This window comes from Tamandua tetradactyla, chromosome 24 (genome assembly GCF_023851605.1).
Source record: "Tamandua tetradactyla isolate mTamTet1 chromosome 24, mTamTet1.pri, whole genome shotgun sequence".
Classification (NCBI taxonomy): Eukaryota; Metazoa; Chordata; class Mammalia; order Pilosa; family Myrmecophagidae; genus Tamandua; species Tamandua tetradactyla.
In genome coordinates this window covers 50,858,953-50,879,911 of record NC_135350.1, presented here as the reverse complement: position 1 = coordinate 50,879,911, position 20,959 = coordinate 50,858,953, and the positions used below count along the sequence as shown (strand labels likewise).

Below are 20,959 nucleotides of genomic sequence, written 5' to 3'. Positions count from 1 at the left end.
ATACTTTTTATTTATTTATTTTTTTTATTTATTTTTTTATTTTTTTATTAACAGAAAGAAAAAAAAAAGAAATTAACACAACATTTAGAAATCATACTGTTCTACATATGCACTCAGTAATTCTTAACATCATCACATAGATGCATGATCATCGTTTCGTAGTACATTTGCATCGGTTTAGAAGAACTAGCAACACAACAGAAAAAGATATAAAATGTTAATATAAAGAAAAGAAATAAAAGTAGTAATAATAGTAAAAAAAACAACAACAACAAACAAACAAACAAGCAACCAAAAACAAAAAAAACCCTATAGCTCAGATGCAGCTTCATTCAGTGTTTTAACATGATTACTTTACAATTAGGTATTATTGTGCTGTCCATTTTTGAGTTTTTGTATCTAGTCCTGTTGCACATTCTATATCCCTTCAGCTTCAATTACCGATTGTCTTACCCTGTTTCTAACTCCTGCTGAACTCTGTTACCAATGACATATTTCAAGTTTATTCTCGAATGTCCGTTCACATCAGTGGGACCATACAGTACTTGTCCTTTAGTTTTTGGCTGGATTCACTCAGCATAATATTCTCTAGGTCCATCCATGTTATTACATGGTTCATAAGTTTATCTTGTCTTAAAGCTGTATAATATTCCATCGTATGTATATACCACAGTTTGTTTAGCCATTCTTCTGTTGATAGACATTTTGGCTGTTTCCATCTCTTTGCAATTGTAAATAACGCTGCTATAAACATTGGTGTGCAAATGTCCGTTTGTGTCTTTGCCCTTAAGTCCTTTGAGTAGATACCTAGCAATGGTATTGCTGGGTCATATGGCAATTCTATATTCAGCTTTTTGAGGAACCACCAAACTGCCTTCCACAGTGGTTGCACCATTTGACATTCCCACCAACAGTGGATAAGTGTGCCTCTTTCTCCGCATCCTCTCCAGCACTTGTCATTTTCTGTTTTGTTGATAATGGCCATTCTGGTGGGTGTGAGATGATATCTCATTGTGGTTTTGATTTGCATTTCTCTAATGGCCAGGGACATTGAGCATCTCTTCATGTGCCTTTTGGCCATTTGTATTTCTTCTTCTGAGAGATGTCTGTTCAAGTCTTTTTCCCATTTTGTAATTGGATTGGCTGTCTTTTTGTTGTTGAGTTGAACAATCTCTTTATAAATTCTGGATACTAGACCTTTATCTGATATGTCGTTTCAAAATATTGTCTCCCATTGTGTAGGCTGTCTTTCTACTTTCTTGATGAAGTTCTTTGATGCACAAAAGTGTTTAATTTTGAGGAGCTCGCATTTATTTCTTTCTTTCTTCAGTGCTCTTGCTTTAGGTTTAAGGTCCATAAAACCGCCTCCAATTGTAAGTTTCATAAGATATCTCCCTACATTTTCCTCTAACTGTTTTATGGTCTTAGACTTAATGTTTAGATCTTTGATCCATTTTGAGTTGACTTTTGTATAGGGTGTGAGATATGGGTCTTCTTTCATTCTTTTGCATATGGATATCCAGCTCTCTAGGCACCATTTATTGAAGAGACTGTTCTGTCCCAGGTGAGTTGGCTTGACTGCCTTATCAAAGATCAAATGTCCATAGATGAGAGGGTCTATATCTGAGCACTCTATTCGATTCCATTGGTCGATATATCTATCTTTATGCCAATACCATGCTGTTTTGACCACTGTGGCTTCATAATATGCCTTAAAGTCCGGCATCACTATACCTCCAGCTTCGTTTTTTTTCCTCAAGATGTTTTTAGCAATTCGGGGCAACCTGCCCTTCCAGATAAATTTGCTTATTGGTTTTTCTAATTCTGAAAAATAAAGTTGTTGGGATTTTGATTGGTATTGCATTGAATCTGTAGATGAGTTTAGGTAGGATTGACATCTTAATTATATTTGGTCTTCCAATCCATGAACACGGTATGCCCTTCCATCTATTTAGGTCTTCTGTGATTTCTTTTAGCAGTTTTTTGTAGTTTTCTTTATATAGGTTTTTTGTCTCTTTGGTTAAATTTATTCCTAGGTATTTTATTCTTTTAGTTGCGATTGTAAATGGGATTCGTTTCTTGATTTCCACCTCAGCTTGTTCATTACTAGTGTATAGAAAAGCTACAGATTTTTGAATGTTGATCTTGTAGCCTGCTACTTTGCTGTACTCATTTATTAGCTCTAGTAGTTTTGTTGTGGATTTTTCTGGGTTTTCGACGTATAGTATCATATCGTCTGCAAACAGTGATAGTTTTACTTCTTCCTTTCCAGTTTTGATGCCTTGTATTTCTTTTTCTTGTCTAATTGCTCTGGCTAGAACTTCTAACACAATGTTGAATAATAGTGGTGATAGTGGACATCCTTGTCTTGTTCCTAATCTTAGGGGGAAAGTTTTCAATTTTTCCCCATTGAGGATGATATTAGCTGTGGGTTTTTCATATATTCCCTCTATCATTTTAAGGAAGTTCCCTTGTATTCCTATCTTTTGAAGTGTTTTCAGCAGGAAAGGATGTTGAATCTTGTCAAATGCCTTCTCTGCATCAATTGAGATGATCATGTGATTTTTCTGCTTTGATTTGTTGATATGGTGTATTGCATTAATTGATTTTCTTATGTTGAACCATCCTTGCATACCTGGGATGAATCCTACTTGGTCATGATGTATAATTCTTTTAATGTGTTGTTGGATATGATTTGCTAGAATTTTATTGAGGATTTTTGCATCTATATTCATTAGAGAGATTGGTCTGTAGTTTTCTTTTTTTGTAATATCTTTGCCTGGTTTTGGTATGAGGGTGATGTTGACTTCATAGAATGAATTAGGTAGTTTTCCCTCCACTTTGATTATGTTGAAGAGTTTGAGGAGAGTAGGTACTAATTCTTTCTGGAATGTTTGATAGAATTCACATGTGAAGCCGTCTGGTCCTGGACTTTTCTTTTTAGGGAGCTTTTGAATAACTAATTCAATCTCTTTACTTGTGATTGGTTTGTTGAGGTCGTCTATTTCTTCTTGAGTCAAAGTTGGTTGTTCATGTCTTTCCAGGAACCTGTCCATTTCATCTAAATTGTTGTATTTGTTAGTGTAAAGTTGTTCATAGTATCCTGTTATTACCTCCTTTATTTCTGTGAGGTCAGTAGTTATGTCTCCTCTTGCATTTCTGATCTTATTTATTTGCATCCTCTCTCTTCTTCTTTTTGTCAATCTTGCTAAGGGCCCATCAATCTTGTTGATTTTCTCATAGAACCAACTTCTGGTCTTATTGATTTTCTCTATTGTTTTCAATTTCATTTATTTCTGCTCTAATCTTTGTTATTTCTTTCCTTTTGCTTGCTTTGGGATTAGTTTGCTGTTCTTTCTCCAGTTCTTCCAAGTGGACAGTTAATTCCTGCATCCATTTCTTCTTTTCTGATAAAGGCATTTAGGGCAATAAATTTCCCTCTTAGCACTGCCTTTGCTGCGTCCCATAAGTTTTGATATGTTGTGTTTTCGTTTTCATTCGCCTCGAGGTATTTACTAATTTCTCTTGCAATTTCTTCTTTGACCCACTTGTTTAAGAATGTGTTGTTGAGCCTCCATGTATTTATGAATTTTCTGGCACTCCGCCAATTATTGATTTCCAACTTCATTCCTTTATGATCCGAGAAAGTGTTGTGTATGATTTCAATCTTTTTAAATTTGTTAAGACTTGCTTTGTGACCCAGCATATGGTCTATCTTTGAGAATGATCCATGAGCACTTGAGAAAAAGGTGTATCCTGCTGTTGTGGGATGTAATGTCCTATAAATGTCTGTTAAGTCTAGCTCATTTATAGTAATATTCAGATTCTCTATTTCTTTATTGATCCTCTGTCTAGATGTTCTGTCCATTGATGAGAGTGGTGAGTTGAAGTCTCCAACTATTATGGTATATGTGTCTATTTCCCTTTTCAGTGTTTGCAGTGTATTCCTCACATATTTTGGGGCATTCTGGTTCGGTGCATAAATATATATGATTGTTATGTCTTCTTGCTTAATTGTTCCTTTTAATAGTATATAGTGTCCTGCTTTGTCTCTTTTAACTGTTTTACATTTGAAGTCTAATTTGTTGGATATTAGTATAGCCACTCCTGCTCTTTTCTGGTTGTTATTTGCATGAAATATCTTTTCCCAACCTTTCGCTTTCAACCTATATTTATCTTTGGGTCTAAGATGTGTTTCCTGTAGACAGCATATAGAAGGATCCTGTTTTTTAATCCATTCTGCCAGTCTATGTCTTTTGATTGGGGAATTCAGTCCATTAACATTTAGTGTTATTACTGTTTGGATAATATTTTCCTCTACCATTTTGCCTTTTGTATTATATATATCATATCTGACTTTCCTTCTTTCTACACTTTTCTCCATGCCTCTCTCTTCTTTTTGTATCTGACTCTAGTGCTTCCTTTAGTATTTCTTGCACAGCTGGTCTCTTGGTCACAAATTCTCTCAGTGACTTTTTGTCTGAGAATGTTTTAATTTCTCCCTCATTTTTGAAGGACAATTTTGCTGGATATAGGAGTCTTGGCTGGCAGTTTTTCTCTTTTAGTAACTTAAATATATCATCCCACTGTCTTCTGGCTTCCATGGTTTCTGCTGAGAAATCTACACATAGTCTTATTGGGTTTCCCTTGTATGTGATGGATTGTTTTTCTCTTACTGCTTTCAAGATCTTCTCTTTCTCTTTGACCTCTGACATTCTAACTAGTAAGTGTCTTGGGGAACGCCTATTTGTGTCTAATCTCTTTTCATAGGTGCGCTGCACTTCTTGGATCTGTAATTTTAGGTCTTTCATAAGAGTTGGAAAATTTTCAGTGATAATTTCTTCCATTTGTTTTTCTCCTCCTTTTCCCTTCTCTTCTCCTTCTGGGACACCCACTCCACGTATATTTGTACGGTTCACATTGTCTTTGAGTTCCCTGATACCTTGTTCAAATTTTTCCATTCTTTTCCGGATAGTTTCTGTTTCTTTTTGGAATTCAGATGTTTCATCCTCCAAATCACTAATTCTATCTTCTGTCTCTTTAAATCTGTCATTGTAGATATCCATTGTTTTTTCCATCTTTTCTACTTTATCTTTCACTTCCATAAGTTCTGTGATTTGTTTTTTCAGTTTTTCTATTCCTATTTTTTTTTCAGCCCATGTCTTCTTCATGTCCTCCCTCAATTTATCAATTTCGCTTTTGAAGAGGTTTTCCATTTCTGTTCGTATATTCAGCATTAGTTGTTTCAGCTCCTGTATCTCATTTGAACTATTGGTTTGTTCGTTTGACTGGGCCATATGTTCGATTTTCTGAACGTGATCCGTTATCTTCTGCTGGCGTCTGGGCATTTAGTCATATTTCCCTGGGTGTTGGACCCCACAGGTTGAAAGATTTTTCTGTGCAATCTCTGGGTTCTGTTTTTCTTATCCTGCCCAGTAGGTGGCGCTCGTGGCACACGTTTGTCTACGGGTTCCACCAGTGAAAGTTGCTGTGGGTCCTTTAACTCTGGAAAATTCTCACCGTAGGGGAGGTTCGGCAGCCGAAGCGTCTTGGAAGAGTGTCAGCCGGCCTGGGGTTCCGAATGCGGGGAGGGTCGCCGGCCGCCGCAGCATGGGAGAGCGTCCGGCCGAGTTAGCTAGTCGGCCTGGGGTGCCAAGCGTGGTGGGAGGGCGCCAGCTGTCGCAGCCCGGGAGAGTGCACTGTTCCCAGCCGGACGGGGGAGTCACGTGTTTGGAAGGGATCCCCCAGTCACTGTTCTCCGCAGTCTGGGGATTTCCGACCCAACTCTCTCAGTTGGTCCGGGGGGCCTCGCGAGGTTGGGGCACCAGCCACTGCGGCCTAAGGGGACCGCCTGTCCAATTCTACCAGCTGGCCTGGGAAGGTGGAAGGGAGGGACTCCGGTCGCTTGCCGTCCCACCCAGGAAAGCCCGTGCCCCTTGGTGATCTCACCGGAGCTGGTTCTCCCAGATAGTCAGCCGTTCCAGGATGGGGTACGCCGTCCCTTTGATCTCCCTCGTGGCTCCGGGAGCTGCTCTGCATTATCTCCACTCCCCCAGTAGCTGTTCTGGAGGAGGAAAGGTGAGGGTGGCAAGGCTGTCGAGGCTGGTGGCGGAGGAGCCGGTGAAGGCGGAAGATCTTCTGTATACTTTTAATAACCATTTTTTCCAAGTCTTCAAAGTAGGTTGTTGGGATTTTTATTGCCATTGTATTGGATCTTTGAATCAGTTTGAGTAGTTGACATCTTGAGGATATTCAAACTTCCTATCCATGAGCATGGAATTTCTTTCCATCCATTTAGATCATTTTTTATTTGTTTGTTGCAATTTTTAAATGTAATTTTCTGTGTATAAGTCCTTAATATCCCTGGATAAGCTTATTCCTAGATACCTAATTCTTCTGGTTGCTATTCTGAATGGAATATTTTCCTTAGTTGTCACCTCAAATAAGTCATTGCTTATGTATAGAGACACTACTGATTTTTGTACATTAATCTTGGATCCTGCCACTTTGCTGAATTTGTTTATTAGCTCAAGTAATTTCACTGTAGATTTCTCAGAATTTTCTGAGCTAAGATCATGTCATCTACAAATAATGAGTTTTACTTCTCCCCTTCCTATTTGAATGCCTTTTATTTCTTTCTCCTGTCTAATTGCTCCAGCTAGTACTTCTAATATAATGTTGAATGATAGTGGTGACAGTGAGCATCCTTCTGATCACAAGGGAAATGCTTTCAATTTCTCATCATTAAGTATGATGCTGACTGTGGGTTTTTTATATATGCCCTTTAGGATATTGAGGAAATTTTCTTTCATGTCTAACTTTTGAAATATTTTTATCAGGAAAACATGCTGTATTTTGTTGAATGGTTTTTCAGCATCAATCAATATGATCATGTGACTTTTCCCTTTCAATTTGTTAATGTGTTGTAATAGATTGATTCTTTATTTTATGTTGAACCACCTTGCATTCCTGTTATGAATCCCAATTGATCATTATGTATAATTCTTTTAATGTGGATTTGAATATGACTTGCTAATATTTTGTTAAGAATTGTCACATCTATGTTCATTAGGGAGATTGGTCTATAGTTTTCTTTTCTTGTATCACCTTTATCTGGTATAGGTATTAGAGTGATGTTAGTTTAATAAAATGAGTTAGGTAGCATTCCTTTTTCTTCATTTTTTTGGAAGATTTTGAGCAGGGTTGGTGTCAGTTCTTTTTGAAAAGTTTGATAAAATTCTCCTGTGAAGCCATCATGTCCTAGGCTTTTTTTGTGGGGAGATTTTTGATGACTGATTTTATCTCTTTACTTGTAATTGATTTGTTTAGGTCTTCTATTTCTTCTTGAGTCAGTATTGGTAATTCATGTGTTTCTAGGAATTTGGCCATTTCATCTAAGTTGTCTAGTTTGTTGGCATATAGTTGTTCATAATATTCTCTTATGATGTTTTACTTTTCTTCATCATCTGTGGTAACAACTCCCCCATTTCTGATTTTATTATTTGTGTTCTTTGTCTTTTCTTCTCTGTTAGTCTAGCTAGAAGACCATCAATTTTAAAAATTTTCTTAAAGAACTAACTTTTAGTTTTGTTGATTCTTTCTATTGTTTGTTCATTTCTCCAGTTTGTTTATTTCTGCTTTAGTCTTGACTTCTTCTTTTATTTGCTTTGGGGTTAGTTTGCTGTTCTGTCTCTAAATTCTCCAGGTGAGCAGTTAAATCCTCAAATTTTGCTCCTTCTTGTTTTTGTTTTTTGTTTTTTGTTTTTCATAGGCAGACACTAGGACTCAGGTCTCCAGCATGGCAGGTGAGCACTCTGCCTGCTGAGCCACCATGGCCCTCCCTGTTCTTGTTTTTTAATGTAGGCATTTAGGACAATAAATTTCCCTCTCAGCACTGCCTTTGCTGAATCCTGTAAGTTTTCATATGTTGTATTCTCATTATCGTTCATTTCCAGATATGTACTGAATTCTCTAGCAATTTCTTCCTTGACCCAATGATTATTTAAGAGTGTGCTCTTTAATCTCCATATATTTGTGCAAGCTCTGATTCTTTGGTAATTATTAATTGTCAACTTTATTCCATTGTGATCAGAGAAAGTGCTTTGGATAATTTCAATCTTATTAAATTTATAGAGACTCAGTTTATATCCTAGTATATGATCTATCCTGGAGAACGTTCCATGTGCCCTAGCGAAGAATGTCTATCCTGGTGTTTTGGCACATATTGTCTATTAGATCTGATTCACATATCTTATTGTTTAGGTTCTCTCTTTCCTTGTTGATCCTCTGTGTAGTTATTCTTTCTATAGCAGAAAGTGGTGTACTGAAGTTTCCCACTATTATTGTTGATATGTCTGTAGCTCCCTTCAGTTTTTCAATATGTGCCTCATGTACTTTGGAGCTCCTTGATTGGGAGCATACACATTTATGATTTTTATTTCTTCCTGGTGAATTGTCCCTTTTATTAACATATAGTGTCCTTCTTTGTCTCTTCTGACACCTTTACATTTAAAGTCCGTTTTGTCTGATATTAGTATAGCTACTCCTGCTTTCTTTTGGTTACAGCTTGCGTAGAAGATCTTTTTCCATCCTTTTACTTTCAATCTAACTGTGTTCTTGAGTCTAAGATGTGTCTCTTATAAGCAGCATATTGATGGATTATGTTTTTTCGATCCATTCAGTCAGCCTGTATCTTTTAATTGGTGAGTTTAGTCCATCAACATTCAAAGTAATTACTGTGAGAGCAGTTTTTGGTTCTACCATCTTGTCCTTTAGTTTTTATCAGATATGTATATTATTTTCCTTCTCTCTCTCTTTTCCTTTACATTACATTTATTCATATTCTTCAGTTCTGTGCTCTCTTCCAGACTTCCCGTTCCTGTCTTTTTTTTTTTATCAGTTAACAGGGCTCCCTTTAGTATTTCTTTGTAGAGCTGGTCTCTTGTTGACCAGTTCTCTCAATCTTTCTTTATCTTTGAAGATTTTAATCTCTCCCTCAATTTTGAAGGATAACTTGTCTGCATAACGAATTCTTGGTGAACACCTTTCTCATTCAGGATCTTAAAAATATCATATCGCTGCCTTCTTGCTTCCATGGTACCTGTTGAGTAGTCTGAAGTCAGTCATATGTGTTTTCCTTGTATGTAGTAGATTGCTTTTCTTGTGCTGCTTTCAGGACTTTCTGTTTCTCTTCAATACCTGACAGTCTGATTAGTATGTGTCTTGAAGTGGGCTTCAAGTGTTTGGATTTATTCTATTTGGAGTTTTCTGGGCCTCTTTGATGTGCATGTTTATATCTTCTATAAGGATTGGAAAATTCCCTCCAATTACATCTTCAACTAACTTTCTTAATCCTTTGCTCTTTTCTTCTCCTTCTGGGGAACCAATAATTCTTGTATTTTTGTGCCTCTTGTTTTCCATCCTTTCCCTAAGATTCAGTTGCATTTTTTCCATCTTTCTTGCTGTTTGTTCTTTTGTGCACTCTAGTTCTATTGTTCTGTCTTCTGGCTCCCTTATTCTTCTTTCTGTTTCTTTGAATCTGCTATCATTTGTCTCCAGTATATTTTTTTATTTGGTCAACTATATCTTTCATTTCTGTGAGATCTGCCATTTTTCTATTTAACCTCCTGAATTCTTCTTTATGCTCTTTTAATGTCTTCCTGATATTCTTTGTTTTTTTTATAAATATCCTTGAGTAGTTGTTCCATATTCTGTGTCCCCTCTGAAATTTTTTTTTTTAAAACATGGGCAGGCATTGGGAAACAAACCCAGGTCTCTGGCTTGGCAGGTGAGAATTTTTACCACTGAGCCACCATCATGCTGCCCCTCTCTGGAATTTTGTTTGCTCATTTGGCTGGGCCATTTCTGCTTGGATCTTCATGTGTTTTGTGATTTCCTGTTGTGTTCTGGGCATTTGTTTATCTTGAAATGGTTATTATGCAAAGTGGTTTCCTTCACTCTTCTAAATTTTGCATTTACTTTGTTTTTGCTGAATGTTTCCTTTTACACTCTGTTGGTCATTTTCTGCCAAATTCAGGGTCTGGATCTCATGTAGGAAATACAGTTCAACTTAAAGGTCTATTAGAAGATAGACCATGGTGCACAGGTACTCCAGTGACAGACTGGACTACCACACAGGAGTTGAGTCTGACTACCACACAGGAGACTCAACCTGAACTCATAGCTACATCTGGCCAGCAGATGGTACTCTAGTGTCCTCCTCCCTCAGTCCTGCCCCTCCAGTCTGGATTGATTTGAGGCCAGCATGCTCAGCAGGGGGGCTGCTCCACCAGGGGCAGCCAGCCAGCGGGTCTACCCTGGGACCTGCAGTCCTGGAGATTTTCCCCTGTCTTCCATCTTATTTCACGGAGCAGGAGTGATCTCCCTCCACTGCGGTCCACCATCTTCCCAGAAGCCTCCTCTAGTGTATTTTTAATCTCTTCTTTTGTGCCTGTCGTTCCCATAAGTTCTGTTATTCTTCTTTGTGCACTTTCAAATTCTTTTTGATGCCCATCCAGTATGTTCTTAATATATCTCTTTAGCCATCTTTCCCTTCATCTCCTTGAATTGATTTAGGAGATTTGTTTGAATATTTTGATTAGGTTTTTCCAAATTCTGAGTCTTGTTTTTAATGTTTCTTTGACTGAGCCATAGCTTCCTCTTTCTTAATATGGTTTGTAATTTTCTGTTGATGACTAAACATCTGATTATCTTGATGAGTTAACTCTGATGGTCAGAGTTTTATTGTTGATTGACTTTGAGTTAAGTCTCTTCTTTGTGTCTTGGTTCAACTTAATCTAGATCTTTAGAATTGCCCGTATTTAACTGATCAAAACAGAAAAAGAAAGGTCAGATGATTGAGCCATGAGTAACCTTAGTCTTTGGATGTCAGGGAAGTAATGATGGCTCAGAAAACGCTAATGAAATGGAGCCATTAGTGCAAGTAGTATTTCAAAGGGCAAGTCAAGAAATTGTAGGAGAAGAGGTATACTATGTGAACTGAGTAAGAGAAACACTGAGAAATCACCATGGGACTTACCATAAGGACCTTGGTGACCCTGATAATATTTTCATTGGAGTGTTGGGCATGATTGGAGTATGTTTAAGAGAAAATGATAAGAGAGGAAGTAGATTTAAAAACAGCTTTTTTTTTTTTTCAGAACTTATGCTGTTTAAAGGAGTATCATGGTAACTGGAAGGCAGTGTGAACTCATAGGAGACATGTTTGTTTTAAGATGGGAGTTTTTTTTAGCAAGTTTATAAGCTGATAAAGATAATCTAGGAGAGTAGAGAAGATTGAAAACAGAGGAGTGAAAAGAGGAAGGGTATCCCTCTATAGGTAAGGGGAGTCGATCCAGTATACCAGTGATGACGCATGGCCTTTGGTAGGAACACATATGGTTCATGTAGTAACAGGAATGAAGACAGTGTTTACGGTATAGATTCAGGTCAATCAACAAATAATTCTTGAGCTCTCATTCGTACAAGGTTCTCTTTTTAGGAAAACATAATATTTAAAATATATTATCTCTCAGGATATGCAAATAGAGCTATCAGTGGTTTAATTAGGCCCCTGATTTGTATATGATACTGTTACTTACTATTCCTGTTTATTATTATGTTATCTGTCATACAGTTTAAGAGTCGATTACATGATAATGTGGTAATAATAAAAGCAGTATTTTTTAGTAATTGTTCATCTGCACATCCCTTCCCTTCAAATTTAACTATAATTGGGTAATTGCTTTCATTCATAGCTGATATTCTCCTGAGCCATGCTGAACAACTCCTCAGATGATCCTAGAAGTAATCTCTGCTAAGGGTGTACTGTGCTTTCTATCTAATAAGATTCTCTGGTTGAGCCATCATGGGAAGAATTATTGGACACATAGTGGGAGTGCTGTGTCTTTAGTGGCATATTCCTCGTTATGTTTCTTACCCTTCAAATAATTCATATTTTCTCTGAATTAAATTTAAAAATTTCAAGTGAAGATATGGCATTGTGGAATATTTAAAATATGTAGTTTTGTCCTACAACTCCAGATGGGTCCCTGGATCAGATAAGTCATGAAATACAAATGGGCCAGCCTCTTCAGAACATCTACTAGTTTCACCCCCCTATCCCATATTATCGACAGCCCCTCCCAACATGAAAAGTTAGAATGGGCATAGCTCAAATACCTCTAAAGAGTGGGAGAAAGATCAAATGTAATGGTGGAGTTATACAGAGAAAATAGATTAGCAAACGTGATTGAGTGCTGAATCATTATGTTGATATTTATGTTGTTCTCCAGTGTCTTGGAGCAGCTAGAAGAAAAAATGAAAAGTCGTGGAACTGTAACCCACACCAAACTTTAAAATCTGTTCTATAACTACTTGTTAAAATGTACTTGGAAATTTATTGCTTTTTTGAAAATGTGTTATATTTCACAATGAAAAAAACATTAAAAGCTAAAAAAATGTGTTTTTGTGCATTAAATTTGATTTACAATTTTAGTTAATGGTTAAGAATTAGGCTTATTTTTGGAGTTTTCCTACATGATCCCTTTAAAATTCTTAGATCTTTATCGGGATTTCATTTTTCTCCTTACTATATTTAGTTACATCTCTTTTTCCAACCTAATGAAGAACAAAGTCATATTAGAATCCGCTGGATAAGTTTCAGTTCTTTAACTTTTTTCTCGTGCCTGCCATTTGTGTAGTAATGAACTGCCTCTGGACTGTGCCATTTACTGCGCGATTATTTCTACTGCTAACTCTTATTTCACTCTCTAGTTCCTTTTCTTCTTTATGGTAAGGTAGGTCAGGTAAATTCCACACGAAGATAGTTGAAGTTCATAGATTTTAATGTATTATCTAAGATTTTGAAGTATGAAAATCATCATTATTGAATGTACTTACATTTCTTATCTGTTGCAGTGTAACATTATTACCACAAACATAGTGGCTTAAGACAATACCCATTTATTATCTCACACTTTCTCTATATCAGGAGTGCAGGTATACTCACGCAGGGTCCTCAGCTTCTTGAACTCACAGAGCTGTATGGTGTTGATTGGTGTTGTAGACTTGCCTGAGACTTGACTGGTTCCAAACTCACATTCTTACTGGCAGAATCCAGTTTATTGTAGGCTGGTGGACTGTTTTTTGCCTACTGTCATCTGTGGTCTTCCCTCAGCTCCCTGCGCCATCATTTTCTCCATAATGGAAGCTCACATTATTTCAAAGCCAGCAAAAAAGTCTCCTCCAAGACAGGCATTACTATTTTATTTAGTGTAATGTAATCACAAACACGTAATCATCCTGTCTCTATTGGTTAAAAGCAAGTTGCAAGTCTTATCATACTCAGAGGGGAAGGATCACATAAGGGCATGAGCACCGGGAAACAGGGATCATGAGGGCCATCTTAAAGTCTGTTGACCGCAGCCTATTTGTTATAGTGTCACATGGATTTCATTTTTATCTTACTCTGTAAATTTTGCTACTTGTTTAGATATAACTTTAGATTTTTATTTTCCTAACCAGATTCCATTGGCCGTGACATTCCGAAGATGCTTGAATTATTTAAAACTGGACAAGAAATTATGGTAGATGAAGAAAGGGAGAACTTTCTCAAGGCCAAAATAGCAACAGTAAGTTACAGTGGAAATTATCAAATCACCTCTTTTTGTTTATGTTCAAGAAATTCATTAATAATTGAAAATTTGTAATATGCTTGGGAGTGGTATTAAATATACACATAGATAAAAAATGTTTAATTCTATAGGTTGATCTCAGCAATTTTAATGATATTTGAGATTTCCTTCCTTTTGGAGTTATGTGCCAACATTTAATAGTAATTTGCCTTATTTGATTATTCAGTGCATGCATTTTTGTTCTCTAATATTCTAAGCTTATTGAGAATAGTGACTAGATCTAGTTCCCCAGTTGAACACTGCATAATGTTGAGCACATAGTAGGTATTTAATATTCTTTTAAGGTATTTAATATTCTTTTAATGAAATTGAATACTTGGCTTTATTTTTATGAATTATTTCTTATAATTTTTAAAAATTGTTTAAAAAAATGACTGCCTAGGTACAGAAGATGCTGGAAATCAATTACTAAAGTCATTTTTTCCTGTTCAAAACTATAAAAATAATGGTAATATTGATAGCAAAAATAGTGCTGACCATGTGTCAGAAAACATTCTAAGCAGATTAAATAATTTTACCAAGGTTTCCCAGCTAACATGAAGCAAAGTACGTATTTGAACCTTGGTAGCTTCCTGAAAAGTCCAGGCTTTTTACCTCTGTATCATCTTGCCTCATGGCTGGAATTATTTACATAGACCTTATTCTTCCTCTTTATCCTTCCATTTTGCTCTTAAGAGGGGTTCTGTTTTATAGGTAACGGCTAGTTATCTAAGCTTTTTGAGCTGTGCTCATTGTAGATCATCAGAAGTGAAGAAAAGACACTCATCTAGTTTTGTGGATGAAAAATTTGCTTTAGAAAGGAAACAGAGCAGCTCCAATCCAGTCAGGGACAGAGGAGTCTCTACTTTATTTGGCACTGAACTCTATTACAATCTGATGTTGGAATTTCTTTTTCCCAAAAGTCCCTTGGCAGTACTCCTTGTTTCTTATGGATGACAACATTGTAATTTAAAAAGCAACAAATTTTAAGAGAATATTCTGGAGTTGTAGAGACTTGGGTTTCAGTGCCTGCTTTGCTACTTAAGGAATAGCAGACATTAAGCAAGCTTCTTATGCCTCAAATTTCCTCATGTATAAACTGTATATAATAATACAGACAACTAATATGGTTTTAAAGCATAAATAAAATGTTTAAATGTAATAACTATTTTTGTTTTTATTAGTATTGTACAGCCAAATCAGTTGGACTTTTAGGGCTATGGAATAAAACTCTTTCTAGCTGGATTAGATTTGCCTTTTCTTGCATGATATTTCCTTAATATTTTATATATATTTAGAATCAGTTAAGAGTATAAAATCATAGCACCTTATTCATGTTTTTCAGCAAATATCATAGTGATTAAGAGCATGAGTTCCAAATCAGCCTCCCTGGATCTTTTAGAGATATAATGCTTTTTCTTAACAGAAAAGAAACTAATCCCTGTGCTTAAAGAAAATCATCTTGAATATTATTTATGTTTTATAGTCCAGTAAGAGGTTAAGAGAGTGGATTTTAAGTTTATGCTATCTGGGTTCTAATTGAGTTCCAGATTAGAACTGTGTCACCTTGCTCTTTAGACTCACTTTTTCCCCATCTGGAAAAGAAGATAATAATGATAAATGTTTCCTAGGAAAAGAATAAATAGAGGAGATAATAACATAATAACTGGATAGCAGACTTCTGTCTTTGGCTAAGATGGAGTAACTGGGAACCGATTTACCTTCTTACCTAAAGCAATTACCATTACCTTGATACCAAATCCAGACAAACAAAACTGAAGTCCAGTATCATTTGTAAACATAAATGTAAAAATTCTAAACTAAATTTTATCAAACAGAGCCCAGCAATATATACTAAGGATAGTATATACTGACTGGGTAGGGTTTATCCTAGGAATGCAAGGTTAGTTTAACATTCAACAGTCAATCATTAGAAGTCACCATATGAACAAACTAAAACTCAAGAACCATATATAGAGGAAGCATGTGACAAAATTGAACATCCATTCCTTATTAAAAAGTCTCAAACTCGGGATAGAAAGTTGGCTTCCTCAACCTGATAAATGACATCTAAAAAATACCTATCCCTAACATCATACTTAATGGTGGAAAGCTGAATGCTCAAAGTGATAAAGGGCGTCTAAGAAAAATCTACAGTGGACTTTGTATTTAGTAGTGAAAGACTGACTGCTTTGCTCCTAAAATCAGGAACAAGACAAAGATAGCCACTTCTGTTCAGCATCTTTCTGGGGATTCTAGGAAGTGCACTGAGGCAAGAAAAAGAGATAAAAAGTTATCCACAGTAGAAAGGGAGAAGTAAAATTGTTATCCACACATGGTTACTAAAATGCCATTGTACACTAGAAGAGGGGTGAATTATATGATATGCAAGATATATCATTAAAATGTGCAGTACATCAGGTATATTCTTAGTTAAGTTGTTTGAAAAATGAAAAACACACTTTGCCATTGTACCTAACATAAAATGGTTGTTCCATAAATTCTATTTATTATATAAATTCTATTTATTATAATTATCAGTGATAATAATAAATTGGAATTTTTAAAAAGATTTCAGAGTGTTGTAAAATACTACTCTTAAAAAGTTTAAGTTTTCGTCCCAGAACTGTTTCTGCACCAGCCATGGCCACCTTCGTGGAACTCAGCACCAAAGCCAAGATGCCCGTTGTGGGACTCGACACCTGGAAGTCTCCTCCAGGCAGAGTCAAAGAAGCTGTGAAGACAGCAACCAACATAGGATATCACCACATTGACTGTGCCTATGTCTACCTTAAAGAAGATGAAGTTGGCGAAGCCATCCAAGAGAAGGTTGTTAAGCAGGAAGATCTCTTCATCGTTAGCAAGTTATGGTGCACCTTTTTTGAGAGACCCCTTGTGAGGGAAGCCTTCCAGAAGACCCTCAAGGATCTGAAACTGGACTATCTGGACCTCTATCTTACTCACTTTCCACAGGGATTACAGCCTGGGAAGGACTGGTTGCCTAAAGATGATAAAGACAATATTCTTCCCAGTAAAACAACATTCTTGGATGCCTGGGAGGTAATGGAAGAGCTGGTGGGTGAGGGGCTAGTGAAAGCCATTGGGATCTCCAACTTCAACCACTTCCAGATCGAAAGACTTCTGAACAAACCTGGACTGAAACATAAACCAGTGGCTAGCCAGATCGAGTGTCACCCATACCCCACGCAGGAGAAACTGATCCAGTACTGCCACTCCAAGGGCATTGTAGTCACTGCCTACAGCCCCCTGGGTTCTCCAGATAGACCTTGGGCCAAGCCAGGGGAACCTTCAGTGTTGGAGGACCCCAAGATTAAGGAGATTGCTGCAAAGTACAGAAAAACCACAGCTCAGGTTTTGATCCAATTCCATATCCAGAGGAATGTGGTCGTGATCCCCAAGTCTGTGACACCTCAACGCATTGCTGAGAACTTTCAGGTCTTCGACTTTAAATTGAGTGATAATGAGGTGGCAACTATATTCAGCTTCAACAGAAACTGGAGGGCCTGTGCCATAGACCAGGTCTCTCATTTGGAGGATTATCTATTCAAAGCAGAATATTGAAGCTGAATCTCCTGATGAGCTTATCCAATGGATTCTTTCTTTCTTCGCTACACTGATGTGCACTTTTCTCTACCTGCAACCAATTTTAATCAGGCTTTTCAGAAATCATACTGCATGTGGCCCTGTTGTATGCCAAAATCTAATGTTTAATCAGAACCAGTATATTCAGTTAAGAGCATCTCATCATTGGGATAATAGACTTAGAAAAACAAACAGAAGTTTCTTTTACTTGTTTGATCATATATTAATATTGTGAACTCTGCTCTCACTGAGAATATAAAGGTAAAAAAGACTAAATAGTAATTGCATTTATTGAGACTTTAGCATGCTCCTAACACCATGAAGTGCTTTTTGTATGTGTTAACTGTGCTGGTTTGAAACTATTACATACCCCAGAAAAGCCATGTTCTTTTAATCCAGTCTTTTGGGGCAGATCTATTGTTGGGTGGGACCTTTAGATATGGTGGTTTCCATGGATTTGTGACCCACCCAATTGTGGGTGGTACCTTTCCATTAGGTTGTTTTCATAGTAAGGTGGGCCTTAATTAGTTTACTTGAGTCCTTACAAGAGTGGACAAGAGAACAGAGAGATGAAACTAAGACACAGATGTTTGGAGATGCTAAACTAAGAGATGAAAGCTAAGTAAAGAAACACAGATGCTTAGAGTGAAAGCCACTGGAAACGGGCTGAGAGAGATATTTAAGACCAGAAGCTAGAAGAGAAGTTCAGCAGATGTCGCCATGTGCTTTTCCATGTGATAGAGAACCCCCTGACAAGATCCGCCTTTCTTAAGTGATTGTATCCTCTTTTTGATTCCTTAATTTGGATATATTCATGTTCTTAGAACTGTAAACGTGTAACTTAATAAATCTCCTTTATAAAAGCCAAAAAAAAAGTTTAAGATTTCAGTGAGTAATGTTATTATTTTACAGTTTGAAATAATGAAGATGTGGGTTTTTTAAAAAAAATTGTTAAGTCTGTATGATATGAGAATTTGATTTAGAGTAGGCAGTTGAAAGAGCACTGACAGCATCACATGCCTATTAGGGTCGTCCTCATTTTGGGTAAGAGAGGGGTTTCTGGAGCAAGGATCAACAAACTATGTCCCAAAGGGTGAATCCAGTCGTGGCCTATTTTTACACCACCTGTGAACTTAATGGACTTGACAGTTGTAAAGGATTGTAAAAAACAAAACAAAACAAAAAAGAATATGCTACAGAGATTGAATGTGGGTCAGCAAAGCCTAAAATATTTATCTGTTTTTTCATGGAAAATGTTTGCTGACCCCTGATCTAAAGGGATACGTTTTTTTGGGGAGAGAGAAATGGATTAGTTTTGTATTTCTGTTTGCATGTGCTTGAGAGACTGTATCACTTTAGTCAAGTCATCATATGTCCTTTCTTAGGATTCTGTAAAAGGTCTGTATTCCCGCATTGCCTCAAGACACACTTCTAGATATTGATAGAAAATGAAATTGATCTTGAGTAGTTTGGTTTTCCTTCTGTATTAAAGTGATAAATAAAATCAGTTGACTGATCTTTCTTAATTATGTGATTTGAGGATTAGGATCTTGGATATTAGAACTCAGCTTCTAATGCCTTTGTATATCAAAATTATACTACTAATTATTGTCAGCCAGTATCTAACATTTGTCAATAACTCTTGCAGGTAAATTATTTTCATTCTTAATCTTTTCTGCCATTTGTTACTGTAATTTACATATTCATGAAGTGGATTATTTCTGTGCTATATCAATATCAGATCATATGCTCATAGTGTTATTGAAATGATATGTTGGACATCATTCAAATAGAACAAGTTAAGAGGAATATTTTGTTTTAAAGTCAGTTATATTGCTATCATGTTGTCACCATTAACTATCTCTCTTTTGTCATGAAGAATAATTTTTATTGAGGTAAAAGTACATTGCTAAGTGATTAAATTTAAGGAAAAAATCTTAAAGTGTGAAACTAAAAATAAAGAACTATGGGGGAGGAAGAAAAAATGTATTTCTTCAACTAGACCCTGCTTTTCTTTTTTATTAATTATAGTTCTTTCCATGAAATAGAAATGAAACTAAGGGAGATTCTCAAAAAACAATGCTGAGACACATTATGTGCTTGGCCTGTGTTTGTATTCTAAAGAGAAGTGTAATTTCAGATGGCAATTGAATAATTTCAGTTATTCAGATAATTTCAGATAGTAATTGAATAACAATTATATAATTATTGATTAATAATTGAATAATAATTTCAGATAGTGATTGAATAACTTAAAAATAATGTACTTATTTTAATACAGAAAACAATATAGTTGTCATAATTCTGCCGCCTATCGATATTTAAAATAAAATCTTACTGGCGTTTTTAAAATTTTAAATTAATGTATGCACTTGGTTAAATTCACATGGTTCAAAAAATATATATAAAGAAGCACTAAAGCCCTTCTCCCTGTAGTGGTTTTGTATGGGACCTTTATTAATTATTTTTGGCTCCAGGAATGTTAAGGCATAAATATTAAAATCTTCACAAAATTATTTTATGCACAAAATATGTCAGAAATGCTATTCTGTGCCTTTCTTTTCCACTTAATATTAGCATGGATGTCTTCAAGAAGCAAAAAGGTATCTGCCACATTATTTTTAGTGGCTGCATAGAGTTTTATTCCTTTGTGTACATGTCTTATGGTTTTTAAAAATTAGTTCCGTATTGATAAATATTTGGTTTATATCCAGTTTTTTAAATTCACAAATGATACTTTAATGACATTCTTCTTACTCTTATATCTTGGCAGTTTTATCTAAGTTTATCCATAAAGTAAATTTCCAGAAATAGAATATGTTAAAAATTTTATTGTAAATATTGCCTCATTATTATCTAAAATTTTACACTAATTTAAAATTCATCTACAGTGCTAAAGTGCCTGTTTCTTTATACCCTCACCAGCTTTGTATATAAGCAGACTTAAGTATTTTTGACAGTTTGATAGATGATGTATTATTGTATGTGAATATGTGTATGGGCACACTTTTTTCTTCAAAATTGTTATGTTGAAATAATTTCAAACTTATAGGACAGTTTCAGTAATAATATGAAACCCATACAAAACTCTAAAACATCCAAATCCACCATTTTTAACCTTTTGCCAAATTTGCTATATCATTCTGTATATCCATCTATCTATCTATCAGTCCTTCTGTGTGTCTATCTATTATCTATTTTCTGAACGTTTGAGAGTAGATTATAGATATCATGCTTCTTGAACACATAATATATTTCTTAAGAATAAGAATATTCATTTATGTAACCACCTTCAAAAAATTTAACATTGATATAAAACTTACTATCTATACTCTGACATTTTATTTGTATGTCTAAGTTATGTTCTTTTGGGTCTTTTCTTCTTTGTTATTAGATCCCTTCTAGGATCGTATATTGTACCTAATTGTCATGTTCTATTTAGTTACTCTTCCTTATTTTTATTTAATTTGTGGAAATACATATATAACATAAACTTTCCCATTTCAACCACTTCCATGTATACCATTCAGTGGGCTTACTCATATTCATAATATTACACTCCCTTTACCATCATACAATACCAGAACTTTCCCGTCACCCCAAATAGGGAACCTAATACTCATTTTGCATGAATTCCCCATCCCCTTTCCTCTGTATTCTGCTTTCTATGTCTTGCATGTTCT

The 20,959-nt window shown here is 35.8% G+C and overlaps 1 protein-coding gene, 1 long non-coding RNA gene and 1 pseudogene across 3 annotated transcripts in view; 2 read left to right on the top strand and 1 right to left on the bottom strand.

The window, feature by feature from the left end:
- The window catches only part of MRPL1 (mitochondrial ribosomal protein L1), a 169,699-nt gene that overhangs the window by 93,442 nt on the left and 55,298 nt on the right, over positions 1–20,959 (top strand). For both annotated transcript variants that reach the window (XM_077143072.1, XM_077143071.1), the window contains one exon: positions 13,525–13,631. In XM_077143072.1, the coding sequence (XP_076999187.1) occupies positions 13,525–13,631 (107 nt within the window). The remainder of the gene's footprint in view (positions 1–13,524; positions 13,632–20,959) is intronic.
- Positions 1–20,959, bottom strand: part of LOC143668343 (uncharacterized) — an 89,001-nt gene that overhangs the window by 48,983 nt on the left and 19,059 nt on the right. The window lies entirely within an intron of this gene.
- Positions 16,214–20,593, top strand: LOC143668341 (aldo-keto reductase family 1 member B10 pseudogene; annotated as a pseudogene).